Source organism: Macaca fascicularis, chromosome 15 (genome assembly GCF_037993035.2).
Source record: "Macaca fascicularis isolate 582-1 chromosome 15, T2T-MFA8v1.1".
NCBI classification, from domain to species: Eukaryota; Metazoa; Chordata; class Mammalia; order Primates; family Cercopithecidae; genus Macaca; species Macaca fascicularis.
This window is the reverse complement of record NC_088389.1, coordinates 122,665,876-122,685,845: the sequence shown is the minus strand read 5'-3', so window position 1 is coordinate 122,685,845 and position 19,970 is coordinate 122,665,876. Positions and strand designations below refer to the sequence as shown.

General features: G+C 38.8%; 1 protein-coding gene and 1 non-coding gene across 6 annotated transcripts in view; both read left to right on the top strand.

The window, feature by feature from the left end:
• IARS1 (isoleucyl-tRNA synthetase 1) overlaps nt 1-19,970 on the top strand; it is a 75,376-nt gene that overhangs the window by 226 nt on the left and 55,180 nt on the right. For all 5 annotated transcript variants that reach the window (XR_012424896.1, XR_012424895.1, XM_005582243.4 and 2 more), the window contains exons 2-10: nt 4,236-4,361; nt 5,365-5,521; nt 5,733-5,852; nt 7,002-7,084; nt 7,788-7,905; nt 12,804-12,951; nt 15,377-15,464; nt 15,740-15,800; nt 19,218-19,313. Coding sequence is in view for 3 of the 5 variants with exons in the window: in XM_005582243.4 (XP_005582300.3) it covers nt 4,243-4,361; nt 5,365-5,521; nt 5,733-5,852; nt 7,002-7,084; nt 7,788-7,905; nt 12,804-12,951; nt 15,377-15,464; nt 15,740-15,800; nt 19,218-19,313 (990 nt within the window). In the remaining 2 variants the exon portion in view is untranslated. The remainder of the gene's footprint in view (nt 1-4,235; nt 4,362-5,364; nt 5,522-5,732; nt 5,853-7,001; nt 7,085-7,787; nt 7,906-12,803; nt 12,952-15,376; nt 15,465-15,739; nt 15,801-19,217; nt 19,314-19,970) is intronic.
• On the top strand, nt 839-971 carry LOC123569301 (small nucleolar RNA SNORA84). Its single transcript, XR_006692937.1, has one exon. It is a non-coding gene; the product is annotated as a small nucleolar RNA SNORA84 (small nucleolar RNA).

Below are 19,970 nucleotides of genomic sequence, written 5' to 3'. Positions count from 1 at the left end.
TTTATGGTCGCCTTTTTGAATGAGTGGTGTTTGAAATGAGTAAAATCTTTTGAGAATGATATACATAGTATAAATTGGTATAGCTGTGACTTTATGTATAGGCAGTACTTTTTTTATATGTCCTAATTTATTACCTTTAATGGCTGAGTTTGATGTACCGTAATTTACTTCAGTCACCCTATTTAAATTGTTTTCAGTTATTTGCCTGCAGAAACAATTATTCGGTGAATGTCATTGTATACATATTTTGTACATTTGCGTGAGTATACCTGTGGAGTCTATGTTAATAGGATATAACTAAATTGAAGAAACGTTTGAGACGGTCCCACCTTCAGGTTACATTTGACTTAATAGATTATGAAGACCTGAGAATAAAAGGGGAAGCAGAAATTGATTTAGAGGAGAATGAAAAGGGGCAACAGAAATAGACTTATAGGTAGGATCCACATGACTTGATGATTACTTGGATGTGTGTATCTTCTGAGCAGTGTCGGGGTGACTCAAAAATGTTATGCCTAGGTAATGGGAAGAGTACTGGAAACGCTAATACGGTAGAGTTAAAAAGGGAAGCAATTGTGGAAAGAATTATCATGGTTTTAGTGTGTGTTTCCAAAATATATTGAGGCAAAATAATATGAATTAATGTGAATAATATGTAGTGAATATCAAGGAAGGTGGTCTCGAAATTGCTGAACAGGAAGTTGAGGTTAAGATGACCTGAAGGAGTTGTGGAGAGGGAAAGAGTGAAGGGCCTGGATTATAATAAGAGGGAAGCAAAGAGGATGGCGTCCCTCTGCACAAGAAGGTTGTTGTGCAAGGTTAACATGCCCTGTCCCCTGCCCTGTGGTTGCTGGATGCTGTTGTGCATATACAGCTCTCCAGTGGATTCGATGGGCCATAGCAATCCTGTGATTTATGCATGGAGGCTGCTTCTCCTCAGCAGCCGCCATAGCCCGGTCACTGGTACATGGTTCTTCCTGAATAGACAATACTGTTATACTGAGTCTTTATGCTTGGCATAATAGTGCAGTGATTCTTAATCTTTGAGGAAAGTAGAGACTCCCTAAAAAACACAGTAAAAGCTGAGTGAGCTGGCCAGGCCTAGTGGCTCACGCCTGTAATGCCAGCCCTTTGGGAGGCCGGCACAAGAGGATCCCAGCCCAGGAGTTGAAGACCAGCTGGGGCAACATGGCAAAACCCTGTCTCTACAAACCATCCCTCTCCAAAAAAGAAAAAAAAAAAAAAAGCTGAGTGTGGTGATGGTGATGCATAACTGTAGTCCTAGCTACTTGGGAGGCTAAGCTGGGAGGATCACCTGAACTCAGGGAGGTCAAGGCTGCAGTGAGCCGTGTTTGTGCCACTGCACTCCAGCCTGGGTGACAGAGTGAGACACTGTCTCAAAAAAAAAAAAAAAAGTAATGGTCCTTTTCTCAGAAAGCTTAAATCTTATTTTCTCAAAAACAAAAAATCAGATAGATATTCCTGAATAATTGTCAGAACAGTGCAAGAGTGGTGTTGTTCAGACTGTGATGTGAATGCTCATCCCCTCAGGATCTTGTTAAAATGCAGGTTCTGACTCCTAGGTGTGAGGTGAGGCTGGTAAGTCTGCATCTCTAATAAGCTCCCATAGATGTGGGCCATAGTAGGACCAGCCTTGAAGAGATTAGAATGTGTTGGTATCTCAAAGTCTGTTAGTCTTCAGATAACAATCCCATAAGTCTGAGTTGGCCTCTGATAAGGTACCCAGTGAACCTAAATAAATCAGTAAATGCACAAACACTTACTTTGGTCCTTGAAAGGCTAGAGGTTATAGTAAGAGTTGAAGATCTAAAATGCCTTACAACTTCCATTTAATACCTTTTAATGGTGTACTGTGATCGGAAATAGCTATTTCAGTTAGTTAAACAGCCCAACTGTTCTTGTCCCGTTTTTTCTTAAACTTAGAGGCACTCACACATCTGAAAAATTAATGAGGGTAAAAGAAAATGAAAGATACTACTTTCTTTTTTTTTTTTTTTTGAGATGGAGACTCGCTCTGTCGCCTGGGCTGGAGTGCAGTGGCCAGATCTCAGCTCACTGCAAGCTCTGCCTCCCGGGTTTAGGCTGCCTCAGCCTCCGGAGTAGCTGGGACTACAGGCGCCTGCCTAGTTTTTTGTATTTTTTTAGTAAAGACGGGGTTTCACCATGTTAGCCAGGATGGTCTCGATCTCTTGATCTCGTGATCCGCCCGTCTCGGCCTCCCAAAGTGCTGGGATTACAGGCTTGAGCCACTGCGCCCGGCCAAGATACTACTTTCACAGACTTTTTTTTGTGTGTGATAACTTGAATCAATAACTTGCTTAGACTATGATGTTTTGATGCTTTCAAAACTGTTTGAGGTATGTAGTAGTGTGTCTTTTCCTGTAGAGTTTATTACCCTGGACTGTTGCGGTTCTTGAGTACTTAAGATTTTTTATCTTCTCTGTTTGTTCTCTTATTAGCAATTCTATCCCACTCTAATCTGATATTGACTTGGAAAGCTTGTCACCCACCTTGTTAGAATTGTTAAGTAAATGTAAATAGACTTTGAGAAGGAAAAGTCTCAAGGGTGGCTCACTAGATACTTAAGTCGCAGATTGATCAAGTGTCTCTGCATGAGGTTATTAGCAAAACATTTTAAAAGACACTTTAAGATTTTTCTCACGGGACTAAACCAGAAAGGTATAGGACTCATCCTTCATAAAAATCATGAGTAAGCAATAAAAAAGGGTAAAATAAAAAACTGGAATCTATATTCGAATGTGAGATTCTCATCTTTTTAGCTTTAAGATTTTTAAAGTTTTACCAGTTTTCCTCAAAGAGAATATGAAGTTACTTCAAGAGAACTGATTTCTGTCATGTGAGTGTAGGTAAGAAAATTCTTAGTTACTTTGAGATATTTTTCTTCAGATTATCAATGAGTTTTTTGCACCATCAGATAGAATTGCCGAGATTTTCTTGCTTACTTTTGGAAACATTGTCTACCATTACTGAATATTAAATAATACTGTGTACCCCTCCCTCACACCATATACAAAGATAACTCAAAATGATTTGTGGCCTAAATGTAAGCAAAAAATCTGTAACCTTGTTTAGGTAATGGTTTATTAGATGACACCAAAAGCTCAAGCAGCAAAACTAAAAATAGACGAATTGGGCATCGTTAAAATTAAAAATCTTTGTGCTTCAGAAAATGCCATCAAGAAAATAAAAAGATGGCCCACAGAGCAGGAGACAACTTTTTATAAATCATATATCTGATAAAGGATTTATATCCAGAGTATATAAATAACCCTTAAAACCCAACCACAAAAAGAGCCCAGTTAGAAAATTGGCAGAGGATAAATAAGTATGTGTCCAAAGTGGATACACAAATGGCCCATAAGCACATGGAAAGACACTCAGCATCATTAGTCCCTAAGGAAATGCAAATCAAAACCAGGAGATACTACTTAACGTCTCCTAGAATGACTGTAATCCAAAGATGGACAATAAGATGTGCTGGGTAGGATCTGAAGAAATTAGAATCCTCATTCACTGCTGAGGGAATGTAAAATAGTACAGTCACTTTGGAAAACATTTTGGCATTATCTCAAAAAGTTAAATACAGAATTATCATGTGACCCAGAAATTCTTCTTCTAGCTACAAACACAAGAGAAATGAAAACATGGATCCACACAAAATTTTATACATGAATGTTCATAGCAGCGTTATTCACAATTATCAAAAAGTGGAAACAATACAGGTATTCAGGAAATGATGAATGGATAAACAAACTGTGGCATATTCATGAAATGGAATACTGTTCAGCTATCAAAAGTAATGAAGTACGAATACATATTATGGAAACCAGATGCAATAGGCCACATATAGATGATTCTTACAAATTTTCACATTTATATGAAATGTCCAGAATAGGTAAATCTACAGGGGCAGAAAGAAGATAAATCGTTGCCACTGGCTATGGAGAAGAAAGAGTGAGGAGTGACTACTAATGGTTTTGGGGTGTTTTGGTGGGGAGGGGAGGTTGAAAACGTTTTGAAATTAGATATTACTAGTTATACTACCTTGTAAATGTGCTAAAAAGCGACTGAATTGTACACTTCGTACATTACAGTATGTAAATTGTACATCAATATACACCCACATTAGTAATATGGTACTCTGTTATTCCTAGATTTCTCTTTTGACACTAATAAATTTGATTTCTTTTCAGCAACAAAATGGTTCAACAAGTTCCAGAAAACATAAATTTTCCTGCGGAAGAAGAGAAAATCTTGGAGTTTTGGACTGAATTTAATTGTTTTCAGGAATGCTTAAAGCAATCAAAACATAAACCAAAGTATGTGAATTTTTTAGGTTAAGAGAAAGTCCTTAATAATAGTCATTTTTTAGACTGAATTCCATTAAAGCAGATACTCTCTTTTTTTTGTTTTGTTTTTGAGATTGAGTCTTGTTCTGTCACCCAGGCTGGAGTGCAGTGGCGCAGTCTCTGCTCACTGCTACATCCACCTCCCGGATGCAAGTGATTCTCCGCCTCAGCTGGGATTACAGGCGCCTGCCACCACGCTGGCTAATTTTTGTATTTTTAGTAGAAACGGGATTTCACCATGTTGCCCAGGCTGGTCTCAGACTCCTGACGTCAAGTGATCCACCTGCTTCGGCCTATCAAAGTACTGGAATTACAAGTGTAACCACCATGCATGGCCTAAAGCAGATACTCTTCATTAATCTTTCTATTCCCAGAGTCCCCCAGCTGTCTGTATAATGGGTACTCAGTAGTAGATATACATTGAATGAATGAGTTCTCAGTTATTAGGGTAAATTTGGTTTCTTTAAAAGGTCATCTGAGTAGAATTTATGTCACCCTCTGTGTCACCCTCTTTCCACCTTTATCTTCATCACCACCCTCATATAGGCACTTATACCTAAGTACCCCATAGAAGGCTACTATAGTAGTCCTCATTCACCTGAAAGAGACTAGTCCTTTAATCACTGTTTTCATTGTATATCTCCTCTGGTCAAAAACTTTATGAGAGAGGGGTTTATTCCCCTATTTTACTGATGAGATAACTCAAGATCAGGATAAATAACTTGCCTTATGTCATGAAACTAATAAATGAAAAATGAATAATCAAATGGAGGTCTCTGCAGCTTTACCACAATTATAGCCTTTCTGAAGGCAGGACCACCAGTAAATATCAAATCAATTATGTCTGTCAATATCCTGACCTTGCTGCTTTTCTCCTTCCTAAAGACTCCACTATGACAACAGCTATCTATAGAAAAATGCTTTAAATTTTGATTGTTTTTAAATGACTTAATATATTTTTATTACCTCTTAGATTTACCTTCTATGATGGTCCTCCTTTTGCGACTGGACTGCCTCACTATGGACATATACTTGCGGGTACAATTAAAGATATAGTTACAAGATATGCTCACCAGAGTGGATTTCATGTTGACAGAAGATTTGGATGGGATTGTCATGGCTTACCTGTGGTATGTTTGAGTATCCAGCTTTATAATTTTCTGATTTTTTAATAAGCATTAGATTTCATGTAATATGTTCAAGTATGATGAATGTTGACTGTCAGACCTTCTACTTCATTTCTATAGTATTTGTAGTTTGATTTGTTTTGTTTTCTAGAGTTGCATAGTTGCAGTTGTTTTCATTGGGCAAAGTGGTAACAATCTTATCACAAATTTTCAGGAGTATGAAATTGATAAGACACTGGGAATCAGAGGACCAGAGGATGTGGCCAAAATGGGGATTACAGAGTATAACAATCAGTGCCGAGCAATTGTGATGAGATATTCTGCTGAGTGGAGGGTATGTTGGGTTATTTTCAGTAGAATGAACAGAAAATGTAGTTATTAAATGGGCATTGAAATGGTTTGTGGTCCCTTGTACTTTTTTTATTAATTTATTTTTTGTAGAAAAAGTATTAGCTTCCACCTTCAACCCTGTTACTTAAACTGTTAGCTTAGACTGAACCATCTCTTTTCTGACTTCTGTGTGCCTAAATTGATATAACGTTCTTGAATGATCACCAATAGGGAAAAATCTGATAAGTATAATGTAGATATATAGGCCTTTTCTTTTTTTCTCAAATACTTTTTTCAATTTTTTAACTTTTCATTTTGAAATAATTTGACTTACTAAACAATTGAAAAAGTAGTATGATGAGTTCCCCTATATCCTTCATCCATCTTTCCCAGCTGCTAACATCTTCAGTAACCATACTATTAATAGAATTTTCAAAAGCAGTTGCCCCATTAATTTTTATTTCTGACCAATCACATACTGCCTTCAGTTGTCGTGTCTTTTTAGTCTTCTTGAGTGTGGAACATTTATTTAGTCTTTTGTCTTTCATGGCCTTCTCACTTTTGAAGATTGCAGAGCAGCTATTTTCTAGAATGTCCCTCAGTGTCTGAGGTTTCCCAATTTAGGTTATGCATTTTTGGTGACAATGCCACAGAAGTGATGCTGTGCCCTTCTCAGTGCATCGTATCAGGTGGCATGTGTTGTTGTTATGTCTCATTGATGGTGATAACTTTGTTCACTTGGTTAAGGTGCTGTCAGCTTTCTGCTTTGTAAAGTTGTAGTTTTTCCTTTGTAATTAATAAGTATATTGTGGGGAGGTTCTTTCCAAATATTCTTTTTCTTGTCATACATTCACTTATCCATGGATGGTTTTTGCCAGTAATAATTATACCTGTGATATTTGCCAAGTGTTGGTTTTGGTAGACTTTTATAAATGAATATTTATACTTGTAAATAACATTTTGTGCATGTAGAATGAATGCCAAGAAAACTGGTTCTTAACCTTACATAGTATGTTGTTGGCAATATAGATTTACTTGTACCATTGATTATTTTCCCAAAATTTTTATATGTGGTGACAATAGAAGTAAACAAACGTTGATGTAAAATTATAAATATCATTGTCTAATACTATTCTAATGTTAATGTTTAAAGTCTACTGTTAGCAGACTTGGCCGATGGATTGACTTTGACAATGACTACAAAACTCTGTATCCACAATTCATGGAATCTGTCTGGTAGGTTTATTTAAAATTGTAAATATCATAAATATTCTATAAATATTCTGTTGTATTGATTATTGGAGAAGTGCACTAGCATGAATCAGTTTATTTTTGAGTCCATCATTATTTCTCTGAAAATCTTTGGGAACAGGTTTGTTATTGAATGTAGGACTTTTCTTGTTATTTTTTTGAGACTGAGTCTCACTCAGTTACCCAGGCTGGAGGGCAGTGGTGCAGTCTTGGCTCACTGTGACCTCTGCCTCTCAGGTTCAAGCGATTCTGCTGCTTCAGCCTCCTCAGTAGCTGGGATTACAGGCACCCACCACCATGCTTGGCTAATTTTTGTATTTTTAGTAGAGATGGGGTTTCACGTTGTTGGCCAGGCTGGTCTCGAACTTCTGACCTAGGTGATCCACCTTGGCCTCTCGAAGTGCTGGGATTACAGACGTGAGCCCCTGCGCCCAGCCTGCCAATTGCTTCTCTTAGTTAACATTATGTCTTAAACATCATTTGATATCAGTAGATACTAGCATTTTAATGTCTACCTGATGTCTTATTATATTGATCTGTTATAATTTACCAGCCAGTCTCCCAATGGAAGACATTGTTTTTTCACTTATTTGGCAGACAGAAACTCCAAACAGAAAATGGTGTAAGTGATTGCTTTTTCAGAAATAGAATTTTGGTTATGTAATTGTGAAACTCCATCTCTTACCAGGTGGGTCTTCAAACAACTCTATGATAAAGGCCTTGTTTATAGAGGTGTGAAAGTCATGCCCTTCTCTACGGCATGTAACACTCCACTGTCCAACTTCGAGTCACACCAGAATTACAAGGTACGTGAAATGTAGAGACATTATTCAGCATTGAGTTCTGTAGGTGGAAGTTGAATAGTTATGATCACAGTAGGTATTCCCAAGTACACCCAATGTGGAATGTTGCCCACAACATCAGTCACTTTGGCCAGTTCTTACTGAGTGCTGAAAACATTGCCAGTTAGTATACTAAGGCTCTGTGAAGATGAGAGATTTTTTTTCCACATTGGATTTATGATGTGTCTTAATGTGATAGGTTTTGCTTGTTTTAACCATATTTTTGTTCCTCTCTGTTGGGTTAACAAGTCCAGCTTTGACATACTTCCCTGTAGTCATCATTTCTTAAAGGCTGGGTAATTTTATGCCTTATCTGGAACCTCATGATACCATTTATTTGTTAACAGTATTTGGAAAAAAATTAATTTGAGATGCCAAATGGTATTTATCTTTCTTCTGATGAAATAGAATCAGTTGTTGTTATTGGTATGATTGAGGTGTTGAGACGTGTTTGATGTTTACAGGGTGTACTGTTATACCGTATCTAGACAGATATTAAATACTAGTGAGTCTTCTGAAATGTGAACTTTCTCTTCTCATGTGTGTATACTGAGTTGTTTTCCATTTTGAAAGTTTATCTGACCCACTGTTTTTAAAGGATTTTGACTTGTTTGGGATTCTTGATTCATGGCCTAGGTTTGAAAATTACATTAGTAAAATTTGCCTTTCAAAGCACTTTTTATTTATAGAATGCTTTCACATATCCTGTTTGATCTTTGTAAATCCTTGTAAGGCAGGTATGATGATTTCTGTTATGTCCTTACTACCTCTCTGATTGTGCTCATGTTTGTATTTTTTTAGTAAAATATTTTAAGCACTTAACAGGGTAGAGAATAATGCAGTAAACACAAGGTTTCCAAGGCTTACCTTTGTCAAATCTTAATATATATTTAGTTTTTTTTTTTGAGACGGAGTCTTGCTCTGTCACCCAGGCTACAGTGCAGTGGCGTGATCTCGGCTCACTGCAACCTCCGCCTACCGGATTCAAGCAGTTCTCTGCCTCAGCCTCCGGAGTAGCTGGGAGTACAGGTGCCCACCACCACGCATTTTTAGTAGAGACAGGGTTTCACCATCTTGGCCAGGCTGGTCTTGAACTCTGACCTTATGATCCACCCACCTTGGCCTCAAAGTGTTGGGATTACAGGCGTGAGAGATTGCGTCCAGTCTATTTGGTTGCTTTTTAAAAACACTTGAATGTGGGCAGTTTCAGGGACATGTAAAAGTAGACAGAATGGTATAATTAATTTCTGTAGGCCCATTAAGGCCCCCAGCAACCAATGACTGGCTAATTTTGCCTCATTCATACACATATTCTTTCCCACTTTCCTCCCAATTTTGAAACAAATTCCAGATATATTATTTCATCAAGAAATAATCCAATATAGATCTTTCATAAATAATCTTTATCTTCTTTAAACATTACCATATTAGCATTCATTGTCACACCTTAAAAAGTCATTAGCAATTCCCTTTTTGTTGTTGTTGTTGTTGTTCTTGAGATAGAGTCTCACTTTGTCACCCAGGCTGGAGTGCAGTGGCGTGATCTCGGCCAACCGGAGCCTTGACCTCCCGGGCTCGAGTGATTTCCCATTTCAGCCCCCTGAGTAGCTGGGACTACAGGAACATACACCATACCTAGCTAATTTATGTGCTTCTGTAGAGACGGTTTCACCATGTTGCATGGGCTGGTCTTGAATTCTTGGGCTCAAGCAGTCCACCTGCCTTGGCCTCCCAAAGTGCTGGGATTGTAAGTGTCAGCCACTGCACCCAGCTACCTTTAATATTTTTAATTTAATATTATTGAATTATTTAATTCCTGAACATCATCAGTTCATATTTCTAATGGTTTAATCATTTCCCAAGGGGTTATATTTTATTTTTTGTTTTTTTTTCAATCAGGATCTACCAAGACTTAAACACATGGTGACTGTTGTCTTTTTAGGTTTTGTACACTTTTCCGTTGGTTATATAACAAGTAGTGGAATTATTGAGTCAGAGTATTGTTTGTTTTGATTTTTATTTTTTTTGAGATGGAGTCTTACTCTGATGCCCAGGCTGAAGTACGGTGGTGTGATCTCAGCTCACTGTAACCTCCTCCTAGATTCAAGCAATTCTCCTGCCTCAACCTCCCGAGTAGCTGGGATTATAGGTGCCTGCCAGCACGCGCAGCTAAGTTTTGTAATTTTAGTTGAGACACGGTTTCTCCATCTTGGCCAGGCTGATCTTGAACTCCTTACCTCAGTTGATCCACCTGCCTCGGCCTCCCAAAGTGCTGGTATTATAGGCGTGAGTCACTGTGCCCAGCTGAGTCACAGAGCATACTTATGTTTAGTTCTAATACTAGGGTTGGGAAACTTTCTTCTGCAAATTAAATATTTTAGGCTTTTCAGGCAAAATGTTCTCAATTTTGTCACCATTCTTTGCTTACCCACTGCATGAAAACAAGTGATGAGCCAGATTTGGCCCGAGGGACATAGTTTGCTGACCTCTATTCTTTTTTTTCTTTTTTTTTTTGAGACGGAGTTTCGCTCTGTCGCCCAGGCTGGAGTGCAGTGGCGCGATGTCGGCTCACTGTAAGCTCTGCCTCCCGGGTTCATGCCATTCTCCTGCCTCAGCCTCCCAAGTAGCTGGGACTACAGGTGCCCACCATCACGCCTGGCTAATTTTTTGTATTTTTAGTGGAGACGGGGTTTCGCTGTGTTAGCCAGGATGGTCTCGATCTCCTGACCTCATGATCCACCCACCTCAGCCTCCCAAAGTGCTGGGATTACAGGTGTGAGCTACCGCGCCCGGCCATTGCTGACCTCTGTTCTAAGTGGTCTGTGTATTGGTTGTTAACCAATGGTTTTTAAAATTTTTTTGACTTGGCCAAGTACAGTGGCTCACACCTGAAATCCCCGCACTTTTGGAGGCCGAGTTGGGTGGATTGCTCGAGTCCAGGAGTTCAAGAACGGCCTGGGCAACATGGCAAAACCCCATCTTTACTAAAATTACAAAAATTAGCTGTGAGTGGTGGCATGAACCTTTAGTTCCAACTACTCCAGAGGCTGAAGTAAGAATGATGTGAGCCCAGGAAGTTGAGGCTACAGTGAGCCAAAAGTGTGCTACTTCCCGCCAGCCTGGGTGACAGAGTTAGACTCTGTCTCAAAAAATATATATATGTGTATGTATATGTATATATACATGTGTGTGTGTGTGTGTATATATATGTGTTTTGGCTTAAAACTTTTATTTATTTTTAGAGATGGGATTTCAGTCTGTCACCCAGGCTGGAATGCAGTGGTGCAAACACAGCTCACTGCAGCCTTGACCTCCTGGGTTCAAATGATCCTCCAGCCTCACCCTCCTGAGTAGCTGGGACCACAGATGTGCATCACCACGCTCAGATAATTTTTTTTTTATTTTTGTAGAGACAGGGTCGTACTATATTGCCCCAGCTGGTCTCAAACTCCAGAGCTCGTGCAATCCTCCTGTCTTGGCCTCCCAAAGTGCCAGGATTATAGGCATGAGCCACCGTGCCCTGCCTAAAACATTTTAATTTTTTACAAAAATTAGCTCGGCGTGGTGGTGCGCACCTGTGGTCCCAGCTATTCAGGAAGCTGAGGCAGGAGAATGCTTGAACCCAGGAGGCGGGGGTTGCAGTGAGCTGAGATCACGTCACTGCACTCCAACCTGGGTGACAGAGTGACGCTCCATCTCAAAAAAAAAGAAAAGAAAAAAAATTAATTTTGACGTAGTTTCAAACTCACAGAAAAGTAGAGTTCTTTATATCCTTCAGCTAGATTCCCTAAATGTTAACCTTTTACCACATTTGCTTTATTCTTCTCTGTTTTTATGGGAGTGGGGCATAGTACCCTTTGAGAGTAAGTTGCGGGAATTATGGTCCGTTCCCTCTAAAAACTACATATTTCCTAAAACCAATAACATTGTTTGAAATAACTGGAGTTAGAAAATTAACACTGATACTATATTACCTCATGTGTAGGTCTTATTGGGTTCTGCTTATCCTAGCAGTGTCCTTTGTAGTTAAAAAGAAAGAAAGAAAAAAAAAGACCTGCATCCTGTGCTTCATGCAGTGGTTTATCTCCAGCCTTCTTTAATCTTAAACAACTCTTTAGTCTCTTTATGCTTCATAATACTGACATATTTGAGGACGTACAGGCCAATAGTAGTGTCCCTTATTTCAGGTTTGTCTGATGTTTTACGTGTGACTAACAGCTCTCGTGTCACTTTGTTTAAATTGCAGTTTGTTTTTGTTGGGGATTGATTTTTTTTTTCTACTTTAGAGCTATTTATTTTTAAATCCTTGATATTTTTGTATTGAAACATTGCCACAAAGTTGGAGACAATCTTGTTCTTATTTAATAAGCTGAATTTATATGGGTTTATTACAATTTCATGTATGTGTTGCTTTAGTAGGATCTTTTTGGTATTTTGGGCATAAAGATAACCATATTCCAGAACAGTTATCTTTTTGATCTAACTCTTCATGAACTTATAAAATAATCATAATACTGAAACCTCCATCATATGTTCCTCCTTAGACATTACTTTAAAAAGTTACCAGAGGCCAGGCCCGGTGACTCAGACCTGTAATCCCAGCACTTTGGGAGGCTGAGGTGGGAGAATCACCTGAGGTCAGGAGTTTGAGATCAGCCTGACCAATATGGGGTAACCCCATCTCTACTAAAAATAGAAAAATTAACCACATGTGGTGACACGCACCTGTAATCCCAGCTACTCGAGAGGCTGAGGCACAAGAATCATGTGTTTATTTTATTCCTCTTTAGGATCGGTTCCTTTTTCTTAGGTGTCTGTTATTGTGGATTTGTAAAACAATACTTTACCTCAATTTATTTTAGGATGTTCAAGATCCTTCAGTATTTGTAACGTTCCCTTTGGAAGAAGATGAAACTGTATCTTTAGTTGCTTGGACAACCACTCCCTGGACTCTACCTAGTAACCTTGCTGTCTGTGTCAATCCAGAAATGCAATATGTGAAGATTAAAGGTAAGTGGGAGACTGGTTACTTATGATTAGTATGGATAAGATAATTTTATATTTTGGAAAATGTGAAAGCTTTCTTTTTGCATGAAGAATAGAATTATTTGAAAAGAAGCTGACTTAGAAAAATAACCTCAAACATTTGTTTTCACTTCTAATTGAGAACTAACACAACAATCAAAATAATACAGAGATGTAAAAAGTAGAACATAAAATTTTCTTATGATTTCCCGTTTATAGTATGTTTTTCCACACCATGCCCCTGTGACAGATGAAGAATCTAAGATTCAGCGATGTGGCATCACGTCGTTACTAGTAATTGGTACCAGAACTTGAGAACTTTCTGCCTTTCAAATGTCCCCTGGTAGAGAGTTACCAGTCTCAACAAGGGCCTTTCCAAGATTTAAAAAGAAGTTTGGTACTTTGTGAACAAATATACCTTCAGGTTTGGATAGTTTTGTGGCAGTAAAAGAAAAAGAAAAACTCATTGTCAGGAAAAAGGGTATGGTGCAGCTGCTGTGGAAAACAGTAACATTTCTTCAGAAAGCTGAATGGAATTAACACTGTGGCCCAGCAATTTCACTTCTGGGTGTTTTCCCCAAAGAATTGAAAGGAGTCTTGAACAGTTACTTGGACACCCATGTTCAAAGTAGCATTATTCTCGATAGTCAAAAGATAGAAGCAACCCAAGTGTCTCTCATTGGATAAATGAATAAACCAAATAGGGTATTTACATATGATGGAATATTATTCAGCCTAAAAAAGGAAGGGAATTCTGATACAGGCTAATCCTTGAATGAACCTGGAGGATATTATGCTAATTAAAATGAGCCAGTCACCAAAAGACAGATATTGCATGATGAGGTATCGAGAAGTGAAATTCAGAGAGCAAAGGCTAGTAGAATGGTGGTTGACAGAGGCTGGTAGGGAAGGGGGAGTTACTGTTATTAATGAGTACAGAGTTTCAGTATAGGAAAATGAAAAGGTTTGGGGTATTGATAATAGTAATGATTACACAACATGATAGATGTATTTAATGCTCTGTAAGAATGGTTACCATGATTTTTTTAAATAGTTGTATTAAAACGGTCAACTTAATTGAACAATAGCTTGTGCTGACAAGGGAAAAATACTGAGAAAGGAATGGGAAAAGATTAGGTATCAGAAAAAAGGTACAGAGGGAGTTTTTTATTTGTTCTTCCCTGGGAGCAAATAGGACTAAGAGTTGACCTGCTGGAAAGAGCTATTGGCCACAAAGAGACCTGGCTCAGGTGTCTGCAGCTGCTTCTCTGGAGCAAGGACAGTCCCATCTGCACAATTTCTCTGTGTCACTGGTGGGTCACTGGCCATTCTACAGTGAGCTTGACAATCTCAGCAGCCATCTGACTGAGATCTCAAGACACATCACCCATCTACCTGTGTATAACTCTTGTGCTTGACAGACTTTGAGTTTTATCAGAAAATGTGGGCTCCACTTACAATGAAGTTCCTGTGAGGTCAGAGCTAGGGCGTGGCAGCCTTATTCGTAGTAGTTTTTCAGTAAATTGCAAAGGCTTTTGCAATGACCCATAGAGACTTATAGTGAACTAAATATATGACATAGGCTATAGTAAATCTCAGATATGTAATATAACTTATGAGTGAGGGTTTAAATTGGCCTAGATTTTCAGTATCAAAGTTTTAATTGTTCATACATTGGCTCCAGCTTTTCTTTTCCTAGGATGCCCCCGATATCCTCCAGAACCACTTACAATAAGGGTACACAGATACATCAAGGACGTTCATTATCCCAGTATTCATAGTAGTGAAAATTTGAAAACAATTTAAGTGTCTGTCAACTTGTTAGAAATAACTCATACCTCTATAAAATGGAATCCTACAGAGCTCTTCAAAAGAATGAGAAAAGTCTGTATCTGCTAATACATGGCAGGATGTTGACAGTTTAAGTGAAAAGCTGCAAAACCAGATAGAATATTACCTCAATTAAAAAAATAAAAAGAACTTACATATTTACATGTATGTTTGTTAGTATATACATAGAAAAATATCTGGATCATTAGATACCCAAATGAGAATGTCTGAGAGGGGATGATAATATGTGGCACGCACTTTGTGAGCTACTTTGTCAGTGTTATTTTTAAACATTGACATGTTTACCCTATGAAGGAAAAAATAACGATTTACTTAAAATGGATATCTGAGCAATAAATAATAACTGCCGACTGCCTACGTGCATTTGATGTTTTTGTCATTTTCATGTTTGGGAAGCAGTATACCCTAGTGTTCTTTGCAGTATTTCTCTGTGAGTACTGGGCACACCAGAGGCACATGGTACAGGAGCTTCTTAGGAAAACAGTATGCTTGATGTATACTTTAGAATCAGCCAAATTCAGAATATAACCCAAGTCCACATTTTTCCTTTTTCTCATAGATGTTGCCAGAGGAAAATTATTCATTTTAATGGAAGCCAGATTGTCAGCCCTTTATAAATTGGAGAGTGACTATGAGATCCTTGAAAGGTGAATATTCAAATAGTTGCTCTGTGTGTGTGTGTGTGTGCATGTGTCTGTGTGTGTGTCTTTAGTTTTAAAAAGAGAGAAGCTTTATTATCCAAAAGCTTGCATTATTCACATTTAGTTTGAAGTACTAATACTAATACTTTGCAGTCACACATTACAGCATTAATGGCTAGGGCTAAGAAGCCAGTAAACCAGAGGGGAGTGGTAGCTTGATGTGGCTGTAGCGTCATATTTGATTTTAATCTAATTGTGAGTTTACCCTTCTCCTTTTCTAGATTTCCTGGTTCCTATCTTAAAGGCAAGAAGTACAGGCCCCTGTTTGACTATTTCATGAAGGTAAGCTTAGGGACCGCTACTGTGGGGGCCCTCCACAATCTGATTATTTGATAGCTGGAGTGTTGTGATAAGTGGAATTGACATTGCTTCTATGAGTGTACTTGAATCCAGAAAGTCTGCTTTAGTGCCAACAAAATTAAATTGTTTGTGTTGCTTTTTTGTTTTAGAGGATTTTTTTTTTTTTTTTTAAACAGGGTCTCCTCTCTCCCTCTGTCCCCCAGGCTAGAGTGCAGTGGCACGATTACGGCTTACTGCAACCTTGACCTCTTGGGCTCAAGTGATTCCCCTGCCCATCTCAAGTAGCTGGGACTACTGGCACACACCACCACACCTGGCTAAGTTTTTAATTTTTTGTAGAGACAGAATCTCACTATGTTACCCAGGCTGGTCTTGAACTCCTGGGATTACAAGCGTGAGCTACTGTGCCTGACTGGGATTTTTTGTTGTTGTTTTTGAGACAGTCTTGCTCTGTCGTCCAGGCTGGAGTGCAACGGCACGATCTTGTCTCACTGCAACCTCTGTCCCCCTGGTTCAAGGGATTCTCCTGCCTCAGCCTCCCAAGCACCTGGGATTACAGGCGTGCTGTAATTTTTGTACTTTTTAGTAGAGACGGGGTTTCACCATCTTGGCCAGGCTGGTCTTGAACTCCTGACCTCGTGATCCACCCGCATTGGCCTCTCAAAGTGCTGGGTTTACAGGCATGAGCCACCACACCCGGCCAAGCTGGGATTTTTTATTTGAACATTTTTCTCAAGTTGTATGAGGAATCACTTTACATTTGATTGGATTTTTAGGTGTATATTTTTATTGCATGTAGTCTACATACCACCCAGGGTATTTATTGAGGTGTTTGTTTGTTTGTTTGTTTTGACAAAGTTAAGATAGTAAATCACAGTAACACTGTGTGTAAAGATAAACACAATTTTATTTCAAGGAGGTTAATGAGGCAGGTGTTTTAAATCTAGGCACCACGACAGAGCTCATACATTTAGCACCTTAGTTTCTTCAGAGTCATAAAGTTGTTTTATGTGGTTTTATTTTCTGACAATGAAGAATCCACAGCTACAGTTGCAAACCCTGTTGTCACCACTCCCACACTCTCACCAAAAGAATAATGTCAAGGAGGAATTCCTCTATCCTTATTTAAAGGTCTTGAAATGAGATAATGAGCAGACCTGGCCTTATGGTTATGTGGAAATAATAATCAACTAGACATATCACTTACATCCCATCCCAGAAAAAAATGTTCGCTGAACCCTCTGTTGTTTATGTTCCGTGTGGGACAAGTCTGATTGATTCAGGAGACCTCTGTGGTTTGGGCCCTATCCACAGTGTGTCTGTTACCTGCCTCTTCACTTTTGTGCCTCTTGAGTGTTTTCCCACATTTCTCATTGCCTACATAATAGCCTTCTTCCTCCTCCCATGTTGCTGCCCAGTGGATTTACATATGCTCTGCCCTCATCCCATTCCTCCCTACAAGCATTAGTTATTTCCCAGCATTCGGGACGTGCCCTCCCCAGTCAGTGTGCGGCAGACCTGCTTCCTGACTTCATCCTTCCACATTACTTTAGACGTATCCTTTATTCAGTCAAACTGGCTCTTCCCTTTCCTGCTTCCCTGCCTTTTTTTTTTTTTTCATTAAGTTTTCCTACCATTTTAGAAGTCTTCATCTTTTCTTTATGTTGCTATCTGCTGAGTTAACTCACCCTTCCAGTCTGAACTCAGATGTCATCTGAAAGTTTTCTGAAATGCATCTTTGGTTTCTCCCTTGGAAAATGTCATTACTTCATTCCATTCTCCTATCATATAGCTTAACATACTTTGGTTTATGTTGTGTTTTTTTTTTTTATTATCTAAAATCTCTTCCACTGGATCAGTGACTCTTTACCTTTCTGAATCACAAAACCTGTTGAGAACCCAAAAAATCAACCCCCTGAGAAAATACACGTGGACACACTAGACAGGAACTTTAGGTTAAGTAGAGGTCTGTCTGGAATATGCACTTGGTACATATAAGTTGAATAACACCTACTCACTAAATAAACTTTACCTAACTACCTGAAACCTTCGGTGACTTTAGACAGGTACTATAAATCGTTTGACCCAGGACAGAATCATCTGATGTTCACTGAAATATACTTGTTCTGAAGTATCAAGGGAAGCTGTGTCAGCGGACACTGCCTATGGAGCAGCACTGCGGCTCCTGGTGGTTGGTATCTACTGACCTGGGTGGAAGCAGCCCAACCACGGCCTGGGTAGGCCCAAAGTAGACCCTGAGACAAGATGCAGTGATTTTGTCTATACTGCTTCTAAGTATAGAACATGTAACTAAGTATACATGTAATTCTAAGGACCCATGTATTCTGTCTTTCTGTTTAAACTATTGAAGTTTTAGCACCTGTCATACCATAACTTCTAAAATGTTTCAAGGTGATTTGAGTTACAGCAATTAAAATTTTATGGTTATTTTTCAAGTTTAGTTTTAAGTTCCAAAGAAACCAAGTACTGTGATGTAATTGAAAATAACATTGTATTTGCAGCCAGAAGACCTGTTCCAGGTCCTGGCTTCACCACTGTTAGTTATGTGATGTGGATAAGACTAAATTTAATCTTTGTTCTGAGTTTGCTCATCTGTGAAATGCAAATACAGCCAGAATATTTTTAAGACATGGAAATACTAATAGCTTGTTCACAGGATTATAGGAGTTAAATGTGAAAATCATTCGTGAAAGTACTTTTTACCAATGCAAAAAGGAAGGACATCAGAGGGCCAGTTTGGTAGAAACAAGGGTTTGTGGAAAGAAATGTAAAGAGAGAAAAGTAGGAAGAGTAGGTCTGTTAGCATTATATGTATTAACGTGATGATATTGCTGCTGCAAAGAAAATGAAATGGAATACTTTTCCCCTGAGTATTAAGGTGGTGGAGTACCTGTAAGTAGAACTTACTACTCGTGGCTCCCACCTGTTCCTTTCAAGATTTGCCTTTATGACTGAATAACTTGAGCTGAGTCGAACGGAAAAAGAGAAGCGAAACATATGCAGTGATTGAAAATGTACCAGGAAGTGAACAATTTAGGGACCATGCTTTCTGAGACTGTATCCTAAACTACATACTGGGAGCAAAAAGTTGGGAGAGAGAGAACTGATGAAAAACATCAGTTTGTAACCAAGGAAATTAGAAATTTTTATATGCCAATCTCCAGATAATTATTTCATTTGTAAGTGGTAACTTTTTATTTATGGGAAAAAATGTGTTGAGTTAGCATGTTTCTTCCCAGCCTGAATTATTCTTTTCTATTTCTGAAAATAATTTTACCTGTTAAAAGTGTTTTCAGGTTCTTAGGAAAAACTGTTACAAAGTTAACATTGTAACACATTAATATTTCATCCCTGAAGCCAACTGTCCTTTCTTTCCAGTGTAAAGAGAATGGCGCTTTCACTGTGCTGGTTGACAACTATGTGAAGGAAGAAGAAGGCACAGGGGTTGTCCACCAAGCTCCTTACTTTGGTGCTGTGAGTAGCATAAGTCTGGCAAATGTATTTGAGAAGTATGTCGGTAGCCACTTTTCATAGATACGGTGTCCTGTGTCTCATCACGTTGGGTCACCAGGTAGGCCTCTTTGCTGGCTCACTGCCTGCAAGATGGCTTGTAAAATTTGTATCTGCAATTCCCTTTCATCCCGAGCTGATTTCTGGAAAGAGTGGGCCAAATCCAGTAAACTCTTTTTGGTGTGCAGTTCTGTGAGTTTTCACAGGCATCTAGAGACATGCAGTTGTCTCAGCCACCAAGATACAGACCATTCCCATCACTTCTGTTGTGTTCTCAATTAAATGTTCAGAAGGGGGAATCTGACCTCTCCCCTCGAAACAGTACTCTACAGTTAATTTTATATTTTGACCAGAATAATTTTTCTGAAAACACATTCCTTTTCATGTAATTTGTGTGTGAATAGAAACAGAATAACATAAAGGCACATGCTTTACAGTAAACCACCTCTCACCTTAAATCATCGTGCTGCCACTAACGGGCAGTTCCTGGGTGAGTTACCCGGCCTTTCTGGACTTCCTTTGCCTCCTCCGTAGCATGGTGTAGCACCTGCATACACATTCCTCTAGTCTTGATCGTTTTGACAGTGAGAGGGATTGGAAATGTGACTTTGTTCTAAAAGG